This window comes from Nerophis ophidion, linkage group LG09, assembly GCF_033978795.1.
Source record: "Nerophis ophidion isolate RoL-2023_Sa linkage group LG09, RoL_Noph_v1.0, whole genome shotgun sequence".
Taxonomy (NCBI): Eukaryota; Metazoa; Chordata; class Actinopteri; order Syngnathiformes; family Syngnathidae; genus Nerophis; species Nerophis ophidion.
The window spans coordinates 13,270,097-13,295,584 of record NC_084619.1 but is presented as its reverse complement, the minus strand read 5'-3'; the positions used below and the strand labels follow the sequence as shown (position 1 = coordinate 13,295,584).

Below are 25,488 nucleotides of genomic sequence, written 5' to 3'. Positions count from 1 at the left end.
TTTTTTTCATATGATTTAAAATGTTTATTAGGATTCTTATTCCTTGTACTCGTGTTTGGTTTGGTTTGAATTAATTTTAAACATGTACTATGCAAACACAGGTGCTTTATCATATAGTTGACATATTTACATATCTCTTTACAACATGTTCAAAAAGGAGTAGGAAAAAGCCAAGTTTATTTAATCCTACCCCTTTGGAAACACTTTGAGTAGGGACAGTTTCTTAAACTGGATCGTATTAGTACATTGTTTGACTTCTTTTCTTAATCCATTCCATAATTTAACTATACATACTGATATGCTAAACGTCTTATAGGGGAACTGCACTTGTTTTTGGAATTTTTCCTTGTATTCACAATCATGATGAAAGACATGACGACAGATGTTTTTTTTATTTTTTTTTATGCATTCTAACTTGTAAATAAACGTGAAAAAAGTCTGCTTACAGCGGAGCCCATAGAAAGTCAACAGTTTTGCCCATAAAATCCAATAAATAACCATTGAAAAAGAACCAACAAAACTCCATTTACATTTACATTTGCAAGCTAATTTGTTCTTCATTTGTGTGCAATATGTATAGTCTTGTCCTCCAGTGATAGTGGTACTTAAAAACTGAAGTTTATTTTCTGCCATGAAGAATTATTAACTTACTCTTCACGGCATACGAAGATAGACAGTGGCAGCTTATTTTTCTGGTTGGCTGACTGGTCAAACGTTTAAAACGTTTTCGGGAGTCTCAGAATGCAAAACCCACTTCCCATGCCCAACCCTGGTGATTATTTTGCATTTGTACATTATTACCACAATATTTGTTATGATTATTCACATGAGTTAATGCATTTAATTTGACAGCCCGCACGTTGTCGTTTTTTTGTAAGGGAAATATTTTATTATCTTTTTTATTACATTTTTTGTTTACCATTAAAGGCCCACTGAAATGAAATTTTCTTATTTAAACGGGGATAGCAGCTCCATTCTATGTGTCATACTTGATCATTTCGCGATATTGCCATATTTTTGCTGAAAGGATTTAGTAGAGAACATCAATAAAGTTCGCAACTTTTGGTCGCTAATAAAAAAGCCTTGCCTGTACCGGAAGTAGCAGACGATGTGCGCGTGACTTTACGGGTTGTAGGGTTCCTCACATCCTCACATTGTTTATAATCATAGCCACCAGCAGCAAGAGCTATTTGGACCGAAAAAGCGACGATTTCCCCATTAATTTGAGCAAGGATGAAAGATTTGTGGATGAGGAAAGTTAGAGTGAAGCACTAGAAAAAAAAGGCGAGGGCAGTGAGAGCGATTCAGATGTTATTAGACACATTTACTAGGATAATTCTGGAAAATCCCTTATCTGCTTATTGTGTTACTAGTGTTTTAGTGAGATTATAAAGTCATACCTGAAATTCGGCGGGGTTTGGTGACCGCCAGTGTCTCTGATGGAAGCCATGGAGGAGCAAAAAAAGTCGTAGCTGCCTCTTTGACAGCTGCAGGAGAACGCAAGCTCCGCTCATGTCTCCGGTAAGAGCCGACTTATTACCACAAATGTCTCACCGAAACCTGCCGGTTGACATGTGGTAGAGAAATATGTTCGCTTGACCGCTCTGTTCCATATTAAAGCTTCACAACAAACAAAGAAACACTGGCTGTGTTTCGGTTGCTAAAGGCAGCTGCAATCCTCCACTTTCCACCAACAGCATTCTTCTTTATAGTCTCCATTAATAATTGAACAAATTGCAAAAGATTCAGCAACACAGATGTCCAAAATACTGTGTAATCAAGCGATTAAAGCAGACAACTTCTAGCCGTGAGTGGTGCTGGGATAAAAACATAAGCGTCATCATTCCGCGACGTTTTCAGCAGGACACTTTGCGGGAAATTTAAAATTGCAATTTAGTAAACTAAAAAGGCCGTATTGGCATGTGTTGCAATGTTAATATTTCATCATTGATATATAAACTATCAGACTGCGTGGTCGGTAGTAGTGGGTTTCAGTAGGTCTTTAAATTGTTTTGAATGGTTGTATTCAGTTGTAATTTTTGGGGAAACCTTTGCATTGTCCTGTATATTATTAGCATTGGGCGTGATATCATACCATAACATTTCCAGGCGAAGGGTGATAAAGTGACCAAAAAACTTGCTGCTCAAGTACAAAGATTTAATCCCAATCCACAACAAAGTCATCAAACAGCCTGCATGAATGGAAATGAAAGTCCCTGCTAAGGTTATGCGGTGTGTGTGTGTGTGTGTGTGTCTGTGGTTTAGGGTTGTAGTTATTTATAGCAGCGCACATGTGCTTTGCTGAGGTCCACAAATAAGTGCCTCGGCCAGGCGCTGTAACGGCTGTATGTTTGAGCGCTTTGCGGTGGCCTCATTAACACCGAGGGGCCACCGGGTGTAGACGGGGACAAGGCAGGCCCGCCCATTCATGTGACATTTACACGACACGGCAGTGTGAAGAGAACGCTTCTTGTCACTGCAGGTGTAGAGCCAAAGTCTTTCATCGCAACATTTTGCAGACAGTGCTCAAAGTTTGATTGAATACTTTTGGAGATTTTGTGTTCCGTCAAACACCTGGAGGTCAGAAGTCATGCAGTTCTTATCACGAACAACTCTGGTGGACATTTCTGATCCACCACCAAACTATCGCAACTAAAGGCCTACTGAAACCCACTACCACCGACCACGCAGTCTGATAGTTTATATATCAATGATGAAATATTAACATTGCAACACATGCCAATACGGCCTTTGTAGTTTACTAAATTACAATTTAAAATTTCCCGCGGAGTTTCTTGTTAAAAACGTCGCGGAATAATGATGCGTGTTTGTGACGTTATTGGTTGGAGGGGACATATTAGCCCAGCACCACTTACGGCTAAAGTCGTCTATTTTCATCGCATAATTACACAGTAATTTGGACATCTGTGTTGCTGAATCTTTTGCAATTTGTTCAAATAATAATGGAGACTATAAAGAACAATGCTGTTGGTGGAAAGCGGTGGATTGCAGCTGCCTTTAGCACAGAGTGAATTATATTTTTTTGTGAATTATATTTATATAGCACTTTTTCTCTAGTGACTCAAAGCGCTTTACATAGTAAAACCCAATATCTAAGTTACATTCAAACCAGTGTGGGTGGCACTGGGAGCAGGTGGGTAAAGTGTCTTGCCCAAGGACACAACGGCAGTGACTAGGATGGCGGAAGCGGGAATCGAACCTGCAACCCTCAAGTTGCTGGCACGGCCACTCTACCAACCGAGCTAAACCGCCCCACAGCCGGTGTTTCTTTGTTTGTTGTGAAGCTTTAACAAAAAACGGTCAAGCGAAAATGTTTCTCTACGTCAACCAGCAAGTTTTTGGATAGGAAAATTGTGATATTAAGTCGGCTCTTACCGGAGACATCAGTGGATTATGTGTCCTCCTGCAGTAGCTGTCAAAAAAGGCAGCTGTGAGCTTGGCTCCTCGGCTTCTCTCTGAGACACTGGCGTGTTAACCGCAGCCATCCGACTTTGAGGAATGTCTTTACAATCTCACTAAAACACTATTAAAACAATAAGCAGATAAGGGGTCTTCCAGAATTATCCTAGTAAATGTGTCTAATTACATCTGAAACGCTCACACTGCCGCCGCCCGGAGCCGTCGCTTTTTATTTATTTATTTTTATTTTTATTTTTTTCTAGTGTACCCTGCCCGATTGTAGCTGAGATAGGCGCCAGCGACCCCGGAAGGGAATAAGCGGTAGAAAATAGATGGATGGATAGTCCTTCACTATCAATATTCTCATCCACAAATCTTTCATCCTCGCTCAAATTAATGGGGAAATTGTTGCGTTCTCGGTCCGAATAGCTCTTACTGCTGGTGGCTCAAATGATAAACAATGTGATGTGAGGAGCCCTCACACCGGTGACATCACACACACATACAAGGCTTTTTTATTAGCGACCAAAAGTTGCAAACTTTATCGTCGATGTTCTCTACTACAATGGTTCTCAACCTTTTTTCAGTGATGTACCCCTTGTGAACATTTTTTTTTATTCAAGTACCCCCTAATCAGAAGCAAAGCATTTTTGGTATCTGTGTTGGCCCTGCGATGAGGTGGCGATTTGTCCAGGGTGTACCCCGCCTTCCGCCCGATTGTTGCTGAGATAGGCGCCAGCGCCCCCCGCGACCCCGAAAGGGAATAAGCGGTAGGAAATGGATGGATGGAAAAAGAGATAAAGAAGTAAAATACAGCACTATGTCATCTGTTTCTGATTCATTAAATTGTATAACAGTGCAACATATTGCTCATTTGTAGTGGTCTTTCTTGAATTTTTGGAAAAAAGATATAAAAATAACTAAAACCTTGTTGAAAAATAAACAAGTGATTCAATTAATAATAAAGGTTTCTACACATAGAAGTAATCATCAACTTAAAGTGCCCTCTTTGGGGATTGTAATAGAGATCCATCTGGATTCATTAACTTCATACTAAAAATTTCTTCACAAAAAAAAAAAAAAATCTTTAACATCAATATTTATGGAACATGTCCACAAAAAATCTATCTGTCAACACTGAATATTGCATTGTTGCATTTCTTTTCACAGTTTATGAACTTACATTCATATTTTGTTGAAGTATTATTCAATAAATATATATATAAAGGATTTTCGTATTGTTGCTATTTTTAGAATATGTTTTAAAAATCTCACCTACCCCTTGGCATACCTTCAAGTACCCCCAGGGGTTCGCGTACCCCCATTTGAGAACCACTGCTCTACTAAATAATTTCAGCAAAAATATGGCAATATTGTGAAATGATCAAGTATGACACGTAGAATGGACCTGCTATCCCCGTTTAAATAAGAACATCTCATTTCAGTAGTCCTTTAATGTCTGAGTCATTCAAGATCATGCTTTCATCCTCATTAGATCCTGAAGAGGGCACTATAATATAAAACTCAGTTGTAGATGATATCTGTGGCATTTGTTTAAAAATCACCTTGTATGATAGCAGGGTGATACTATGTTTCAAAGAAGACCCTCTTAGCCAATCTATTAATAGTATTGATTTATTCATGAGGTGATCACATACTTTGTGGGGAAGAGGTGTGTAACAATGTCATCCTGTGGCGGAGTCACGCTGCAGCAAATGAGTCATACTTTTAATCTGAAGACAACCTTACTTTCTTTACCTACTTGGACTTTTGCATTGATTTTTGTTTACTGACTCATCTCGAGAGAGTGTGATGATACTTTGGTGCATTGCTCTGACCTCAAGTTTAGGTCATGCAAGTGGTCTCATCAACCCACTTTACAATGCTGAGAAGCCATTTTCATCAGTTTTTTTGTTAGACAAAGTAACTCTGCAGGGAACGTGCTGAATTTTATTGATTGGCTCCGTTGGAAAAGAACATAGAAAGTATTTTGATTGTTTATCAGTCTTTAAAGCACTAAAGCAAACTGTTAATTTCTCAGATTAGACTTCGATTCAGACTTCCTTTTTATTGTCATTCAAATTTGAACTTTACAGTAAAAATAAGAACGAAATTTTGTTGCATTAGCTCTTGGTAGTGCTGGATTAAAAAAACCCAATAAGGTGCAGATATAAATAAATAGATTACTGTACAGATAAATACATTGCACTTTTGCACATGCGTCCATGTTTATGTATGTATGTTATATTGCCTTTTTTATTCCAGCGAGTTAATCCATTTTGGGGGGAGTTGATGGGATAATTTATTTATGATGCGTTCAAGAGACTTACGGCCTGAGGGAAGAAGCTGTTACAGAACCTCTTCCTAGAGTCCAGCAGTGAAAACAGTCCTTGGTGGGGGTGGGAGGAGTCTTTGCAAATTTTCTGAGCCCTGGTCAGGCAGCGGCTTTTGCGATCTCCTGGATAGGAGGAAGAGGAGTCCTGATAATCTTTTCCGCCGTCCTCACCACTTTCTGGAGAGACTTCCAGTCTGAGGCATTGCAGTTCCCAGTCCAGACACTCTATTTATATTTATTATATTTATTAATTTATAATGACAACAACAATAATCAATACAGTTAAATAACAATGATAAAATAATCAATGAAAACTATCCATTTACATATTAAAAGTTGTTATGCTGCATTAAAAATATTTGCGATTAATTATAGCTGAGATTTGACCAGGGCTGCAACGATTAATCGAGTATATAAAAAACTTAGGTTTATATTCTGTTTATATTCTGGAGAACCCGGAACTTTAAAAACACGGACCTACTGTAGTTGCCACACAGCCACTGCAATAGAGCAAACATGAGAGCGGTGACGTAAGAGTGCTGTGATCTATGTGGCAGAGAACAGAGGGACGTTTTGTTTTTAATTGTTTTGTATTTTCTTATTTCACACACATTCAAAGTGCAATTTCTGTGTTGATGAAGTGCATTTATTAGGCGATAAAAAAGAATCAAACATATGGCAAGCAGAGTTGTTTATTTGAACTATTTTCCTTAAAAAGGCAATGTAGTGTGTTTTATCAGATACTTGATTAATCAAAGTAATTAATCGATATATTATGAAAATAATCGATGGCTGCAGCCCTATATTTTAATCAAAAAAATATTTGTCAATGCTACATAGCATATAACATGCAATATAGCAAATACTCAAATGATAATAATACCATCCAAAATTAAACGTTTTGTTTTTCATAAGTAGGGATGGGCACCATATTAGGCTATGTTTTATTATTGCAATATACAGCAATATAATAGTAAACTTCCCTCTAATTGACAAATCCAAAGTTTAGTAAATTTCCAAACTATTCCCATTACCGTATAGTACTAAAAATTGGTACCGGTGTAGATTCCCAAGTACTGGGAATTGGTACCGTATCGGTTATTATGTGAAAGGTACCTGTCCCTAGTCATAAGAGAATTAGTATTACAAAATTAGTGATTTTTTTATTCTTTATTTTTACTTAATGTTTCTTTCCGACTATAAGCCGCATACTTTTTTTTCTACGTTTTGAACCCTGCATTTTATAAAACAGTAATCCATGGATTTTAGTTGGTAACAAATATCTTCAACAAATATTTTTCAACACCTGACAAAACACTGAAAAGGTGTGTAATTGTTTGTGCTATGGCGCCACCTTTTGGACAAGTTTGCTCACTGTAGGTGCTGCCGGTTGAAAATGTACTTTATCTTTCGTTTTTTGAACCGGGAGTATATCGCGTTTCGTCTACTATGCATCCGTTGCGTTTCTGCCTGAAAGGATTCTTGTAAGTTTTACAATATAACTAAAACAATTCATACTTACTAAACCGTCCCATGAGTGATGTCTGTAGGAGTGTTTTCATGCATATTTGTACGTGTTATCGTGATGCAATCAAGCTAGCGTTGTTAGCATAAACAAATATGCTAACATGCTTACAAGTGTCTGTGTTAGTATTATTAACATACAATGACATTCTCTTTGTATTGTTTCAGTCTCGTAAATTCACCAAAACATCACTGGGGAGTTTGTTTATCTGATTGGAGAGCGAGCCTCCGCACTTTTTTGGAAACAATTAAGTTATGTAAATAAACATTTACAAAATCTTTCGTACAGGTATGTGCGGCTTACGGTCCAGTGTGGCGAATATCCATCCATTCCATCCATTTTCTACCGCTTATTCCCTTTTGGGGTGGCGGGGGGCGCTGGCGCCTAACTCAGCTACAATCGGGCGGAAGGCGGGGTACACCCTGGACAAGTCGCCAGTGTGGCGAATATATTTAAACATATTTATTTATTCAAACATTTGGTGGGTGTGGCTTAAATATTGTGCCCTCTGTAGCCTGGAAAGATGTAATTATATTTCTCATTAAAAAATTTGAATATGGCAATGTACAATACCACAATCATACATTTCCCTGTAATATACGCTGTAATTGACAAACCCAATCCATGCATATTCTCATATGTTCCTTTTGACTCTAAGGACATTGGGAATTCTGAGGGTATTTAATTTCATTTTTTTTACAATTCCATGATTGCGTGAGTAACACAATTCTTATATACTGTACTGTGCTGAATGTAAGATAACTAGTCTTCTTTTTTAACTTTTTATTTTATTTTTTTTAGAAGGAAGACATGATAACATCTGATTTGAAAAAAAACCCTATAAATTTCTTCACTTAAATACAGTTGTATTTTGATAGGAACAAACAAAACAAAAAAAAAACATAATAATGATAATAATATACCAAAACAAAGTATGCTTGTGGAAACATTTAAAATAAACTTTTTTTAAATTATATATATTTTTTTTAAGACTAATCAAATGTTTTGAATATCAGTGCAATAACAACTCATGGATTTTAATTAAAACTAATTCATCATATACCGTATTTCCTTGAATTGCCGCCGGGGAGCTAATTAATTTAAAACCTCTTCCCACTCCTGCACTTACCAAAGGCATGCGGTAAAAGTAAGCATGCGCTAATTATTTTAAAACCTCTTCTCACTCCGACACTTACCAGAGGCATGCAGTAAAAATTTGAGTGTGATGTAAGCTTGGACCTTAAATCCTACTGAATAGCTCTTAATCTTCTTCCCTTTACGCAATTTCAAATTACCGGTATTGAAATCAGCCTCCTCCATTTTGAAAATGATGACAGGTGAAGTGTCACTCGTGACGTCACGAGTTTGACCAGTCGGTAATACTAAGCATGTCAAAGTTATTTGTTGACGAACCCCAAGATGCAGAGATGGAGGCAGGCATGGAATGAGAAAACATGATTTAATAAAGATACTAAGACAAAAACAAAACCAAAAGGGTACAAACACAAAGTGCGCACGAGGCGGATAATCAAACAAAAGGAGCTAGCATGGGAGCTAGAAAATAACGAACAGGAGTTTAGCGTGGAAGCTAGCGGGTAGCGAACAGGCAAACAGAAGACCTCAACTGCGGATGTTGTGGATAGGTGGAAGGAATACTTCGGAGACCTCCTCAATCCCACCAACACGTCTTCCTATGAGGAAGCAGTGCCTGGGGAATCTGTGGTGGACTCTCCTATTTCTGGGGCTGAGGTTGCTGAGGTAGTTAAAAAGCTCCTCGGTGGCAAGGCCCCAGGGGGGGATGAGATCCGCCCAGAGTTCCTTAAGGCTCTGGATGCTGTGGGGCTGTCTTGGTTGACAAGACTCTGCAGCATCGCGTGGACATCGGGGGCGGTACCTCTGGATTGGCAGACCGGGGTGGTGGTCCCTCTTTTTAAGAAGGGGGACCGGAGGGTGTGTTCCAACTATCGTGGGATCACACTCCTCAGCCTTCCCGGTAAGGTTTATTCAGGTGTACTGGAGAGGAGGCTACGCCGGATAGTCGAACCTCGGATTCAGGAGGAACAGTGTGGTTTTCGTCCTGGTCGTGGAACTGTGGACCAGCTCTATACTCTCGGCAGGGTTCTTGAGGGTGCATGGGAGTTTGCCCAACCAGTCTACATGTGCTTTGTGGACTTGGAGAAGGCATTTGACCGTGTCCCTCGGGAAGTCATGTGGGGAGTGCTCAGAGAGTATGGGGTATCGGACTGTCTTATTATGGCAGTCCGATCCCTGTACGATCAGTGCCAGAGCTTGGTCCGCATTGCTGGCAGTAAGTCGGACACGTTTCCAGTGAGGGTTGGACTCCGCCAAGGTTGCCCTTTGTCACCGATTCTGTTCATAACTTTTATGGACAGAAGTCGTACTTGAATAATGAAAAATAAAACAGAAGCAGGGAACAAAAAACAGTAAGCTACAAACATAAACTGAATATAGCTTACCGCTACGCTGCAAAGACAAGGTACGACACGACAGGAGCGATAACACATCACAAGAGCGACTAGACGTGACATCGACAAGGCAATACAATGATCCAGCAACTGACACAAGACAAAGCAGGTACAAATAGGAGCAGGCTGATTGGCAACAGGTGTGGCCAGGTGCCAATCAGCCGCAGCTGAGGAGGAACACAGCACTCAGGGAACAAGACAGGAAGCTGACAAAATAGGAGCACTGGACAGGAACTAAAGACAGGAGATACTAAACACAGGAAAGACAAATGCAGAGGAAAAAACTTAAACTGTCAGGGGAAAGCCTGACAAAGCATGCGCTAATTATTTTGCGAAGCGAGTTTGACCCGGCAGTAATTCAAGGCAATTCAAGGACATACGGTATATCTTTTTAATGACTGTTTTATTGCTCACTACTATCAACTTATTATTAGCGTCGTAGCGCCTGTGTTGCATGATGATTTGATAACAAGTTTTGAGATGGTGGGTCATCTTTGTCATACTTTTTTCTCAGTATATCAAAATGATTGCATGTAGTTAAATGGCTTTTTAAAACATAGGGACTTTCCTTGAGAGGTGTATATTGTTGCCGTGGATGCATTGAAAAGTTGTTTCTGCTAATGGGAACACTCTTGTCAGTCCTGGCTTTTGTACAATGGACTTGATTATGAGCGCATCTGTGTTGGTCAAGGTGTGTTTGATAAGATCTCGCCAATCAAGCCAGCCAATCATGCAGCATTGTTCCGTCAGCGTGTGTTACTGCCTCACTTACGTTGGAAGGAACCACCCTGCAATTTCCTTCTGAGAAGAAGCACTCATTTATTCTGCGGTTTTCTGTGCCGCTGGTGGATAAACAGTGAATCACAGCTCAGAATAGTGAGTCGCCATGGAAAACCTGACAGGACTCGTTCAGGAAACGGAGGCTGGTAGGCAGAAAGGCGGTCGGAGAAGAGCGAGGCGGCTTTCCCGGTAGCTTATCCACTTTGCATCCTTCCATGTGAGGAAGAGCGATCCCTCCGATGGCCCTCTGGAGATGATAGAGAGGATGAAGTATCTGCTGGAAACGGAGAGGGAGCACAACGCTCGCCTGGTAACTCTAATGTGTTGCATGGGTCAGTATTTTTCTACTAAGTCAAATGTTTGACTGCTTCAATTCTAATTCATGATTAATTTGCTTTTGTAGCTGAGGATTCAAAGTAGAAGGCTTGTTGTTTCCTGCTGTAGGGCACAGGCTAAACTGGGCTGCATGTTTTTTTTTTTTTTAGTAATCATTCGTGGGTGAGTTCTTTTTGGCTCTCAGTATAAGTGCAGCAGCCATGAATCCAAAATGTGGTTATTGAACTAAATCTGGCACAGCATAATTATCTAAGACAGAGGTGTCAAACTCAAATACAGTGTGGGCCAAAATGTAAAACTGAACAAAGCCGGGGGCCAAGGTTGAACATATAACCTTTTTAATAGGGACCCAAACAAGTTTTGCATTGAATTATTGAACAAGCAAAAGCTTATATAACTTTATAGTGACATGCAAAATTGAGTTTCAAATAATAATAATTAAAACATTTAGATAAAAAAATGTAATGCCTCTTTTCTATTTGCAGCCTTCTGGGGTAAATATCAAAATAAACTTGTTCCACCGGCTAATAATAAATTGTAAAATAAAATAACAAATATGAATGAATCAAACATTCAAGTAGCAAGAGAAAGCACATGAATAAAACGTTAATTATTGCTCCGTTTGCTACACTGATTTGCTTTAACACTGAATATGGAACAAGCAATGCAAAATAGTACCAAATCAACTTTCAAAAAACAAACCAAAAAACATCAATGGTGTATTAAATACAATTTAAATAAAAAATGGAACGCCTCTTTTCTATATGCAGCCTTCTGAGGTAAATATCAATATTAACTTTTTCCACAGGCTAATAGAGCATCCCGGAAGAGTTAGTGTTGCAAGGGGTTTCTGGTATTTGTTCTGTTGTGTTTATGTTGTGTTACGGTGCGGATGTTCTCCCGAAATGTGTTTGTCATTCTCGTTTGGTGTGGGTTCACAGTGTGGTGCATATTTGTAACAGTGTTAAACTTGTTTATACAACCACCCTCAGTGTGACCTGTATGGCTGTTGATCAAGTATGCCTTGCATTCACTTGTGTGTGTGAAAAGCCGTAGGTATTATGTGATTTGGCCGGCACGCTGTTTGTATGGAGGAAAAGCGGACGTGGTTGTAGAGGACGCTAAAGGTATTGCCTTTAAGGCACGCCCCCAATATTGTTGTCCGGGTGAAATCGGGAGAAATTCAGGAGAATGGTTGCGCCGGGAGATTTTGGGGAGGGGCACTGAACTTTGGGAGTCTCCCGGGAAAATCGGGAGGGTTGGCAAGTATGAGTATTAGCGGTGAATGTGGTGTTACAACGACACAGCCGCTGTATAATACCGGCGGGCCAGCTGTAATGTTAATTTGATATTGCCTCAAGGGCCAAATGAAATTAAACAGCGGGCCAAATTTGGCCCGCGGGCCAGAGTTTCACACCCATGATCTTAGACTTCATTTAATTTAGTTTCTTTTTTGTGTGTTCTTTTTTTGAGTACCACATTGCTAGAGCTCAGGTTGCCATGGAGAAAGGAAACATACGGTCAGAAAAGAGAGTGATGCAGTATTGAGGCAAACGCCATCTGTGTTTTCATTCATTACGTGTAGAACAAGCGTTACTCATACCGGGTGTCATTTAACACAACTGTGGAACAGATGGAAGCAGAATGCCAAGCCTGAGATCTTTTCTGACGCATATGTGCAGCTTTTTGCTGAATAGCTTAACCTTTGCAGTGTCACGTTCTGGTGACAGAAAGTGAGACCAGCCTGGACAGTCACAGCATAGTCACATGCAATCGGGATGGACACATGATGATTGTTTGGAATTTTTTTAATTGATTATTATTTTGAAGCAACTCCAGCCACCAGCGACCCCAAAAGGGACAAGCGGTAGAAAATGGTTGGTTAGCTGGTTGATTGGTTGTTTGAGAAGAAGACCAGCCTGAGATTTACAAACCTCGTTTCCATATGAGTTGTGAAATTGTGTTAGATGTAAATATAAACGGAGTACAATGATTTGCAAATCATTTTCAACCCATATTTTATTGAATGCACTACAAAGACAACATATTTGATGTTAAAACTGATAAACATTTTTTTGTGTGCAAATAATCCATAACTTTAGAATTTGATGCCTGCAATACGTGACAAAGAAGTTTGGAAAGGTGGCCATAAATACTGATAAAGCTGAGGAATGCTCATCAAACACTTATTTGGAACATCCCACAGGTGTGCAGGCTAATTGGGAACAGGTGGGTGCCATGATTGGGTATAAAAGCAGCTTCCATGAAATGCTAATTAATTCACAAACAAGAATGGGGCGAGCGTCACCAATTTGTAAGCAAATTTTCGAACAGATTTAGAACAACATTTCTTAACGAGCTATTGCAAGGAATTTAGGGATTTTACCATCTACGGTCCGTAAAATCATCAAAAGGTTCAGAGAATCTGGAGAAATCACTGCACGTAAGCGATAATATTACAGACCTTTGACCCCTGCATCAAAAACCGACATCGGTGTGTAAAGGATATCACCACATGGGCTCAGGAACACTTCATAAAACCACTGTCAGTAACTACAGTCGGTCGCTTCATCTGTAAGTGCAAGTTAAAACTCTACTATGCAAAGTGAAAGCCATTTATCAACAACACCCAGATACGCCGCAGGCTTCGCTGGGCCCGAGCTCATCTAAGATGGACTGATGCAAAGTGGAAAAGTGTTCTGTGGTCTGACGAGTCCTCCTTTCAAATTATATTTGGAAACTGTGGATGTGGTGTCCTCCGGAACAAAGAGGAAAATAACCATTCAGGATGTTTAAAGAATGTGATTCTTTTACAGTTATCAATCTCATTCCAGATCATCGGGCCTCTACAGGCTATACTAAACCTTGTACGCTTTAGATGACAATCTTTCCCTCATAAAAGAGGTTTACTTCTTGTGTTATATTTATGAGAAGTAGTTGACAGAGTGTAGAATTTAATCCATATACTACGTTGTACATAATACAAGCACTGTGGAATCTGTTGCACTCCGTAAGCTTCAGAAAATTGTACCCATAAGAAAGAGGATTTGAGAGAGCATTAAAGTTTGCCCATGATATTACACGTATGGCTTTCTTCTGAAGAATTGCCAGTTTTTTTAAGATAACCGGGATACTTGCAATAGTTTATATGTGGTTCAAATAGAGTCCGATTCAGAATTAGGAGAGCGTTAAGAGGAAGAAAGTGCCTCAGTTTTGAGAGTAGACTGACATATTTAGATAATTTATTCATTAAATATTCAATATGGCTTTTGAAATGTATGAATCCATCAATGTATACACCAAGGAATTTAGTGCTCTCAACTCTCTCAATTGCTTTACCGCTTATTTTAATCAGTATCCTATCAAGGTTTTTATGGGTTCTATTTAAACGAAATATAATAAAGTTAGTTTTATTTATATTTAAGGGTAATTTGTTTCATTTTAAGCCAATTATCTACTCTAACTAATTGACTATTGATAATAGCTTGAAGGGTTTCAGGATTTTTGTGTGACATGAATACATTTGCTACAATCGGGCGGAAGGCGGTGTACACCCTGGACAAGTCGCCACCTCATCGCAGGGCCATATAAGCGGTAGAAAATGGATGGATGGATGGAAGACTACATTTGTGTCATCCGCAAGAATTGCTTTGTGAAAAATAACTGATTAGTTGACAAAGTAACTTTTATGTATTGAGGAACTCCACGTGTTATAAATTTCCTTGGAGATTCGCTGTTATTTATTTTCACATATTTTGCAAGCTGCAGACCGCAGAGGAAATATTTTAATCACTCAAAGTTTGAGATAACGCAGTCCAATTTAACGCAATGTGCTACATCAGTGGTTCTCAACCTTTTTTCCCCTAATCAGAGCAAAGCATTTTTTGGTTGAAAAAAAAAAAATGATAAAGAAATAAAATACAGCACTATGTCATCAGTGTCTGATTTATTAAATTGTATAAAAGTGCAAAACATTGTTCATTTATAGTGGTCTTTCTTGAACTATTTGGAAAAATAAGATATGAAAATACAAAAAACTTGTTGAAAAATAAACAAGTGATTAAATTATAAATAAAGATTTCTACACATAGAAGTAATCATCAACTTAAAGTGCCCTCTTTGGGGATTGTAATAGAGATCCATCTGGATTCATGAACTTAATTCTAAACATTTCTTCATAAATAAAATAAATCTTTAACATCAATATTTATGGAACATGTCCACAAATAATCTAGCTGTCAACACTGAAATATTTTTAGAATATTTTTAAAAAATCTCACTCACCCCTTGGCATACCTTCAAGCATACCCCCATTTGAGAACCACTGTTCTACGTAATTCGATTGTGCCATGGACCCCAAATTTTTGCCAAATTGTTTTCCACCAGAGTCAATCGTGTCGATTTTCACAAATTTATCACGTGTTTACAAACTTACTGTCATGACCAGTTCTTTCCCGGTCATGCATGTGTTGGTTTACTCTACGCGACAGAGTTTCTTATTGTTAGCCGTTGGCAACCCTATGAGTTCCAGTTAGTTTCACACTCGGCTAATGCACTGTATGTTTTTGAGCCTCGTGTTTGATTTAAACAAGCATTCTTACCTTCAAGCTGCCTCCTGCCATCCTTTGCATTCTGGCAGACACAACCTTCGCAGATTTGCGACCAGATCTTAACACATAACACAGTAAATCCTTATGAAAGTCAACAAAATGAAGGATTTCAACAAACAAACAAAACACTACAAAACCCAAAACCAGTGAAGTTGGCACGTAATTCGTCAATAAAAACAGAATACAAGGATTTGCAAATACTTTTCAGCTTATTTGCAATTGAATATAATTACAAGCGGTAGAAAATGGATGGGATGGATAATTTAATAGATAATTCAACAGACTGCAAAGACAAGATATTTAATGTCCGAACTTACAAACTTAATTTTTTTTTGCAAATAATCATTAACTTAGAATTTAATGGGAGCAACACATTGCAAAAAAGTTGGCACAGGGGAATTTTTACCACGTGGCCTTTCCTTTTAACAGCACTCTGTAAATGTTTGGGACCTCAGAAGACTCCGTTTTTAAGCTTTTCAGGTGGAATTATTTCCCATTCTTGCTTGATGTACAGCTTAAGTTGTTCAACAGTCCTGGGTCTCTGTTCCCGTATTTTACGCTTCATCATATGCCACACATTTTTAATAGGAGACATGTCTGGACTACAGGCAGGCCAGTCTAGTACCCACACTCTTTTACTACAAAGCCCCGCTGTTGTAACACATGACTTGGCATTGTCTTGCTGAAATAAGCAGGGGCGTCCATGATAACATTACTTGGATGGCAACATATGTTGCTCCAAAACCTGTATGTACCTTTCAGCATTAACAGTGCCTTCACAGATGGTTAAGTTACCCATGGATTTGGCACTAATACACCCCCATACCATCTCACATGCTGGCTTTTGAACTTTGCGCCTATAATAATCTGGATGTTTTTTCCCCTCTTTGTTCCGGAGGACACGACATCCACAGTTTCCAAAAAACAATTTGAAACGCGGACTCGTCAGACCACAGAACACTTTACACTTTGCATCATTCCATCTTAGATGAGCTCGGGCCAAGTGAAGGCGGCAGCGTTTCTGGATGTTGTTGATAAATGGCTTTGGTTTTGCATAGTAGAGTTTTAACTCGCACTTAGAAATGTAGCGACAAACTGTAGTTACTGACTGTGTTTTTTTTAAGTGTTCCTGAGCCCATGTAGTGATATCCTTTACACGTTGATGTCGCTTGTTGATGCAGTACCACCTGAGGGATGAAAGGTCATGGGCTTGGCCGCTTACATGCAATGATTTCTCCATATTCTCTGTACCTTTTGATGATATTACGGACCGTAGATGGTGAAATCCCAAAAAATTCCTTGCAATAGCTTGTTGAGAAATGTTGTTCTTAAACTATCTGACAATTTTGTCACTCATTTGTTCACAAAGTGGTGACCCTCACCCCATCCTGGTTTGTGAATGACTGAGCATTTAATGAAAGCTGCTTTTATACCGGGCTTCACAGTGGCAGAGTGGTTAGTGCCTCTGCCTCACAATACGAACGTCCTGAGTAGTCCTGGGATCAATCCCGGGATTGCAAGTACTGTACTGTATTATATACCATAGTAGACTTTTGGATTTATGCAATTGTAATTCCAAAACCTTAGATGGCAGTAGTGTATAGACTCTCGTTTGTTGCCCTCGCCAGGAAGTAGTCTTTGCCATTAGGTTCAATCAGTGACGTGCGGTGAACTATACACCAGGTGAGGCATAGATACTTTTGGAGTTTTTTTTCTTCTTTTTTTTTTACTTAAATTCATATGAGCACTTCTAACCATTGTTGATTTAGGTTGCACATTAGAATAACAGGAGAACCAAGGGAGTAATTTGCATTCATAAAAACGTTATCATAATGATATTATGGTATGACAAATTGGTCCAAAAAGTATTTGACAATGTTATTGAATACTTTTTGGTCCCATTTTTTTTTTTAAATAAATCAAGTATTGTGAGTGTATCTTACCTTTCTGTATTTGTATCTGAAGCAGCAATAACACCCACAAATGCTGGCTTACTCTAATAAAAATGCCATGTTTGTTATAAATACTGTTTTAAAAGAAAAAAAAGGCTGGCTTTGGCTGGAGAGACATGTGTCTGCTAGCTTTAGCGCCCCCATTTCTCCCAGTGTGGCGAGTCAGATTACTGCTGAGGCATTGAACAATATATCGCCCCCTACTTTGAGGCAGAAGTACTTGCTGCCTCATGGCCTGCCTTTTCCCCGTGGCATCAAGCATGCGCCCCCTCTCACGCACACGATCAATACAATACACAATTTGTGTGTAGCCCTGGAGGCACCACCTGTGTCTGCCTCACTTCTGGTCTACTGCGCTATTTTGACCAGGAAACACAGAATTTCCGCGATTTTGACCATGAAAATTATCCAAATATACAGGAACCAGACCAAAATCACATAGAAAGCATAGACTAACAGAGAGATATTCAAACTTATTGTATTACTCTGTTTTTTGAACATCTCATAGTTAAGCCTTTTACCCCTCCTGGAGGCAAGGTGAGGCATTGCCTCACTCGCCTCCCGTGACAGCACATCACTGGGTTCAATCTGCCAGTCTTTTCTTTCGTGTTCATACTGTAAGTATTGTATTAATTACACTCTTGCTGTTAAAAGTGTGTAACATGCATCTTATTAGTAGTTTTGATTATCAAATTTTGACAGTGTTTTAAGTGATTAAAATCGCTAGTGCTGATATTTAGCACTTCTATGGCAAATCCAATTAGCATCGAGCTAGTGCATTTTGAAAAGCGGAGCTCTATTGTACTTTAGAGGGCCCTCTTGTGTTGTTGGATGTAAAATTGTAACATTAGCTAGAGGCAGTCCAGCTGAGTGCTCTGAGTGCATGAATGATTTTTTTTTTGTGCTTGAGCCTGTGTCGAGTTTGCAACCGATTGTGCCGTCACGTGCAACAAAGCCATCAAAATATGGCAACGTTTGATTTTACGTGATTTGATATCTGGTTGCCCTGACAGTTTGTCGGCACCTATAAATGTACCAAATTCTGTAACCATCCTAAAACATGAGCTATGGGCCACCGGGCCGAACCTTTATACAATATTCATGGACAACCCCTGCAATACAACATAGGAGTCAGAACAGTCAGGGCAATTTTTTTCCCTTTTATTAATAAAAATAACAATCTTTCAATCAATCGTCACATAACCAAATGATCGTTGAACTCAGTTTAAGGCCCCTTTGTAGTCATCTACAGCAGTGGTCCACAACCACCGGCACCGGTCAATCAATCAATGTTTATTTATATAGCCCCAAATCACAAATGTCTCAAAGGACTGCACAAATCATTACGACTACAACATCCTTGGAAGAACCCACAAAAGGGCAAGGAAAACTCACACCCAGTGGGCAGGGAGAATTCACATCCAGTGGGACGCCAGTGACAATGCTGACAATGAGAAACCTTGGAGAGGACCTCAGATGTGGGCAACCACCCCCCTCTAGGGGACCGAAAGCAATGGATGTCGAGCGGGTCCAACATGATACTGTGAAAGTTCAATCCATAGTGGCTCCAACACAGCCGTGAGAGTTCAGTTCACGCGATCCAAGACAGCAGCGAGAGTCCCGTCCACAGGAGACCATCTCAAGCGGAGGCGGCTCAGCAGCGTAGAGATGTCCCCAACCGATACAGGCGAGCGGTCCATCCTGGGTCCCGACGAGCGGTCCATCCTGGGTCTCGACTCTGGACAGCCAGTACTTCATCCATGGTCATCGGACCGGACCCCCTCCACAAGGGAGGGGGGGACATAGGAGAAAGAAAAGAAGCGGCAGATCAACTGGTCTAAAAAGGAGGTCTATTTAAAGGCTAGAGTATACAGATGAGTTTTAAGGTGAGACTTAAATGCTTCTACTGAGGTAGCATCTCGAACTGTTACCGGGAGGGCATTCCAGAGTACTGGAGCCCGAACGGAAAACGCTCTATAGCCCGCAGACTTTTTTTGGGCTCTAGGAATCACTAATAAGCCGGAGTCTTTTGAACGCAGATTTCTTGCCGGGACATATGGTACAATACAATCGGCAAGATAGGCTAGAGCTAGACCGTGTAGTATTTTATACGTAAGTAGTAAAACCTTAAAGTCACATCTTAAGTGCACAGGAAGCCAGTGCAGGTGAGCCAGTACAGGCGTAATGTGATCAAACTTTCTTGTTCTTGTCAAAAGTCTAGCTGCCGCATTTTGTACCAACTGTAATCTTTTAATGCTAGACATGGGGAGACCCGAAAATAATACGTTACAGTAATCGAGACGAGACGTAACAAACGCATGGATGATGATCTCGGCGTCTTTAGTGGACAAAATGGAGCGAATTTTAGCGATATTACGGAGATGAAAGAAGGCCGTTCTAGTAACGCTTTTAATGTGTGACTCAAAGGAGAGAGTTGGGTCGAAGATAATACCCAGATTTTTTACAGAGTCACCTTGTTTTATTATTTGGTTGTCAAATGTTAAAGTTGTATTATTAAATAGAGGTCGGTCCGTGTCGCATTTGCTACCGGGCCGCACAGAGACATTAAATCATTTATAACCGACGGCATTTTCTTAACTTTGGCAGGTCCCACCACACACACCAATAAGCTTGTTCATAGAAGTATCACGCAACTCCTGATACAAGTCGCCATTTGGTCACATGGAGCAAATGCACATTAATAAACATAAACAAATTAAAGGTACCAAATCGTAGCCAAGAGTTAGGTTCCATCTGTAGTCCGTGGCAGGTTGATCAGGGCAGATGAGGAACAAAGTGACCACAGTAGGTAAAGTGCTTCAAGCAGATGGAGAAGTGCTCAATTGTTGCATATAATAATTGTGCTGAAGGAAAAAAATACACATCTCCTTTCGCATAGTAAGTTAAAGTGCTGGTATTATTGCACATAGTCCTATTACACAAGTAGTTAGCAATAACGGATGTATTTACGTATGGAAAATTGGACCAAAAAAGCTAACATTAGTGTTGACTGTATTACTGGAGAGGCAGCTGATGGTGACCTTCTATCGCTCGGCTGACGTACTGCATACCAGTGTGGTACGCCAGCTGCACTGAAGCAGACAAACAGGCGATTCAGAGGGTCATAAAGTCTGCACAAAAAAATCATCGGCTGTCCCCTGCCCTCCCTGAAGGACTTACACAACTCCCGTTGCCTCAACAGAGCAAAAAACATTACCAAGGACAGCACACACCCTGGCTTCCACCTGTTCGACTTGCTACCATCAGGCAGGCGCTACAGGTGCATCAGAGCCAGAACAAACAGGCTCAGAGACAGTTTCTTTCCCAAAGCTGTCACCATGTTGAACTCTAACTTAAAATAATAATAATTCACCCCTATACAATATCATGCCCTAATACCCTACTGTGCAATACTACCCTTCGAGTGCAATACGTCCGACACTGATTGTTATTTATTACTTTGGTACTCCTGTCTTGCTCTGTATATTGTACAGTATTTTGTATTTTGTACTTCTATAGTGTTTTGTATATTGTACAGGATTGCTTATTATTTTTATTGGATAGTAGTCTGTTTATTTCAATTGTTAGTTTTTCCTTTTTACCTCTTATGTCATTTATTTCACCCCATATTTGTTCGCACTACCGCACCTTTAGTTGGAGTCTTTAATCTCGTTATATGCTAATATAACGGGACGGCGGGCGCAGTGGGAGAGTGGCCGTGCGCAACCCGAGGGTCACTGGTTCAAATCCCACCTAGAACCAACCTTGTCACGTCCGTTGTGTCCTGAGCAAGACACTTCACCCTTGCTCCTGATGGTTGCTGGTTGGCGCCTTGCATGGCAGCTCCCTCCATCAGTGTGTGAATGTGTGTGTAAATGGGTAAATGTGGAAGTAATGTCAAAGCGCTTTGAGTACCTTGAAGGTAGAAAAGCGCTATACAAGTACAACCCATTTATCATTTAAATATAATGACAATCAAGTTCATTCTATTCAATTCTATTCTATTGTATTATGCTGATCGTATATATTTGTACCATGAATTGATTAACGTGGACCCCGACTTAAACAAGTTGAAAAACTTATTGGGGTGTTACCATTTAGTGGTCAATTGTACGGAATATGTACTGTACTGTGCAATCTACTAATAAAAGTTTCAATCAATCAATCTATGAAATACTGCACAAAATATGAATACATAACTTTTAAATGGAAATAGTACTCCACCGAAATCTATTTGAACTAATGTCAAGTATTTCGAGCTTTCTTATACCGTATATACCAGGGGTCACCAACGCGGTGCCCGCGGGCACCAGGTAGCCCGTAAGGACCAGATTGAGTAGCCCGCTGGCCTGTTCTAAAAATAGCTCAAATAGCAGCACTTACCAGTGAGCTGCCTCTATTTCTTAAATTTTATTTATTTACTAGCAAGCTGGTCTCGCTTTGCTCGACATTTTTAATTCCAAGAGAGACAAAACTCAAAAAGAATTTGAAAATCCAAGAAAATATTTTAAAGACTTGGTGTTCACTTGTTTAAATAAATTCATTCATTTTTTTACTTTGCTTCTTAAAATACAACCTAAAAAATTATTTTAGGGTTTTTAAACATATTTACCTTTTTACCTTTTAAAATTCCTTCCTCTTCTTTCCTGACAATTTAAATCAATGTTCATGTATTTTTTTTTTTTTATTGTAAAGAATAATACATACATTTTAATTTAATTCTTCATTTTAGCTTCTGTTTTTTCAACGAAGAATATTTGTGAAATATTTCTTCAAACTTATTATGATTAAAATTCAAAAAAAATATTCTGGCAAATCTAGAAAATCTTCAGAATCAAATTTGAATCTTATTTCAAAGTCTTTTGAATTTCTTTTAAAATTTTTGGTCTTGAAAATGTAGAAGAAATAATGATTTGTCTTTGTTAGAAATATAGTTTGGTCCAATTTGTTATATATTCTAACAAAGTGCAGATTGGATTTTAACCTATTTAAAACATTTCATCAAAATTCTAAAATTAATCTTAATCAGGAAAAATGACAAATGATGTTCCATGAATTATTTTTTTATTTTTAAAAAAAGATTCGAATTAGCTAGTTTTTCTCTTCTTTTTTACGGATGAATTTTAAATAGTTGCAATTGAAGATAAACTATATTTCAAAATTTAACTTTCTTTTTTTTCTAGTTTTCTCCTCTTTTAAAGCGTTCAATTAAGTGTTATTTTCATCATTTATTCTCTACAAAAAACCTTCCGTAAAAGGAAAAAAAATGTACGACGGAATGACAGACTGAAATACCCATTTTTTTTTATATATGTATATACAGTATATAGATTTATTTATTAAAGGTAAATCGAGCAAATTGACTATTTCTGGCAATTTATTTAAGTGTGTATCAAACTGGTAGCCTTTCGCATTAATCAGTACCCAAGAAGTAGCTCTTGGTTTCAAAAAGGTTTGAGACCCCTGGTATATACAGTTCATGCTCTTGTCCTTGAATGTGATGCATCACCTAAAACCCATCAGATAATAAAGCCAAAACAAAGCCTACCACTAGAAAAAATTGGCAAAAAACAAAAGTCTATGGAGAGCTTTTTTTTCCAAAGGGAAAAGGGCCAGTATCTCCCACTAATTGAATGTTATTGTGAGTTTCTTTCATGTATTCATTTTTCATGCACTTTTTCGCGAAATCTTTCTGTCACATGTGGAAGGTCGGTCCGTGAAAATATTTCCTACATTAAACCGGTCTCTGGTGCAAAAAAGGTTGGGGACGCCTGATCGACAATACTAACATTACTTGCATGTTTTTAGAAGAGACCGAACCTGCTAGAATTTTCTAAACCACTTGGTCAAGCCCATTTGTCTACATTGCGTCAACCATTTTCCCTTGACACAACAAAACAAGCTTAAATAAAGCACGGTGCATCACCAAGGATGAACTAAATCTATTTTTTCCTCTATTCCCATAGATGAAAGAGACAGAGTGCAAAAGAAGACGTTCACAAAATGGATCAACCAGCACCTGATGAAGGTAAGCACTCTTTTGGGATATTTTCTTTTATTCAACAACAAACCATTCTCCTCCAGTACAAACAATCCTTTGGCTTAGTATCATTAATAATGTTTAGTTCTAACATGTATATTGGTTTCATGCCCAGAAATGATGAAAGTTTGGAAGAAGAAGTCTTGCATATGTGTGCCGTCTCCCTGGAATGGCTCACTGTGATGTTTCATACGTCTGTGGAATTTAACAAAACACTACAGCAGACCAACACGCCCTGGCTTGTCTCAGCTAATTTATTAACTAAAATACCTCGGAATCATTTGTGCTATGCACATGTCCTGAAGACAAATACTATATAATACAATGGTACTGTGTATTTTGTATACTTTTTAATGCGCTTCTGGCTTGTCAAACTCAAGGTCCGCAGGCCAAATCTGGCCCGCCACAAGATTTTACGTGGCCCGCGAAAGCCTGGAAATAATACGCGTTAATAAAATGCTTAATCTTTTCTTACTAAATTTGTTCTTTCCCTTTTGATATTAAAAATAATTTAATGCACGCAAATGCATATCTTTTTAAATGAAATATTATCAAAATCAAAATATGTTTTATGTATTCCAAAAAATATGTTTTTGTTAAAATAAAGATAAATACTGTACATATATATCTGCTTGACTTATTATTTCAAAACAAATTATCAATCAAATTGTAGACTGTATAATTGACAATAGATTTTAGGGTTAAATTCCGCCGACTGAGTTTTTTTTTTTTTTTTACCGTAAAATCAAATTTGGTACTGATTTTTTTCCTATATACAGTAAGACACTAAAACATAAAAAAAACAAAAACATTAAAACAACAATATTTTACTGTAAAAAACAAACAAACTGGCAGCTCTGTTGCTTGAATTTTACTGCTAAAAACAGTGGTATATTTTCTCCATTCCATTCCATTTATTACATTGTTTCATATGTTGTAAAAAAAAAAACACTGCTTTTACTGTATTTTTTTTAGTGACTGAACTGCCAGTTTTTAAAGTGAAATTTTAATTTTTTTTGCAGCTTATGTAAAAAAATATATTGCTAATGTACATAGAAGTTTCTTCCTAACAGTTGCACTGTAGACACGGCACAGGAGCCAAGCATGCAGTTTTGACAAAGCTTTATTGTGCATCAATTGTTTGTCATAGTCTTTCTCCAGTAGGACGTGACATTTCAGTCGCGTCTATAATCCTTTCTCCTACCCTGCTCTCGGCCGAAAGACAACAGATGATTAGATTAACACGTACCACCTATGAAACCTAATCACCTGTCAACTGTGTCTCATGTCAGCACATGCCCCGCCCCCATCCGATGGTGCTCGCCCTCAGCACCATAGACAGAGGTGGCGACCTTTGCTCCTGCAGGCGCGCTGCCCACACCTCCCCCCACAATGTATGATATGTATATATATATACACACATACACACACACGTACATTCATATATTTCTCATTGTTAAAAGCAGCCCTCTGAGGGCAACCATAATGCCGTTGAGGCCCTCAATGAAAACGAGTCTGTCACCCCTGGTAATAAGTGTCCTTAATTGAACAATATTGCAGACTAAAACACAACATTCGTCAATGTACACAAGTATCAACTAATTATGGTGGCATTTTACTTACAGTGGAAGTAAAATTCCACCATTTTCCCACCATTTGCCGCCACTAATTATGGTGGCATTTTACTTACAGTGTAAGTAAAATGCCACCATAATAAGTTGATACTTGTGTATATTGACAAATGTTGTGTTTTAGACTGCAATATTGTTCAATTAAGGACACTAATTACGTGTCTAGCTTGTGTGCTCAGGTGTTGTATAGCAACTAGCTCTTTGTAGCTTATAACTTGACTAAAATACAAGAAAAGCCAACCTACTGGATGACATTTACAGTAGATGTTGACTGTCTGTTAAATAAACTCGCTGCAGGACTGCTTGTATCAGAGCACTTAATCAGAGATTTTAGATACAAACTGATATCATCCGATGCTTGTTTTTTGATGAT

The 25,488-nt window shown here is 38.8% G+C and overlaps 1 protein-coding gene across 17 annotated transcripts in view; it reads left to right on the top strand.

Annotated features, from left to right (window-relative positions):
• dst (dystonin) overlaps window positions 1-25,488 on the top strand; it is a 299,316-nt gene that overhangs the window by 55,387 nt on the left and 218,441 nt on the right. For all 17 annotated transcript variants that reach the window (XM_061910351.1, XM_061910348.1, XM_061910367.1 and 14 more), the window contains one exon: window positions 23,411-23,472. In XM_061910351.1, coding sequence (XP_061766335.1) covers window positions 23,411-23,472 — 62 coding nt within the window. The remainder of the gene's footprint in view (window positions 1-23,410; window positions 23,473-25,488) is intronic.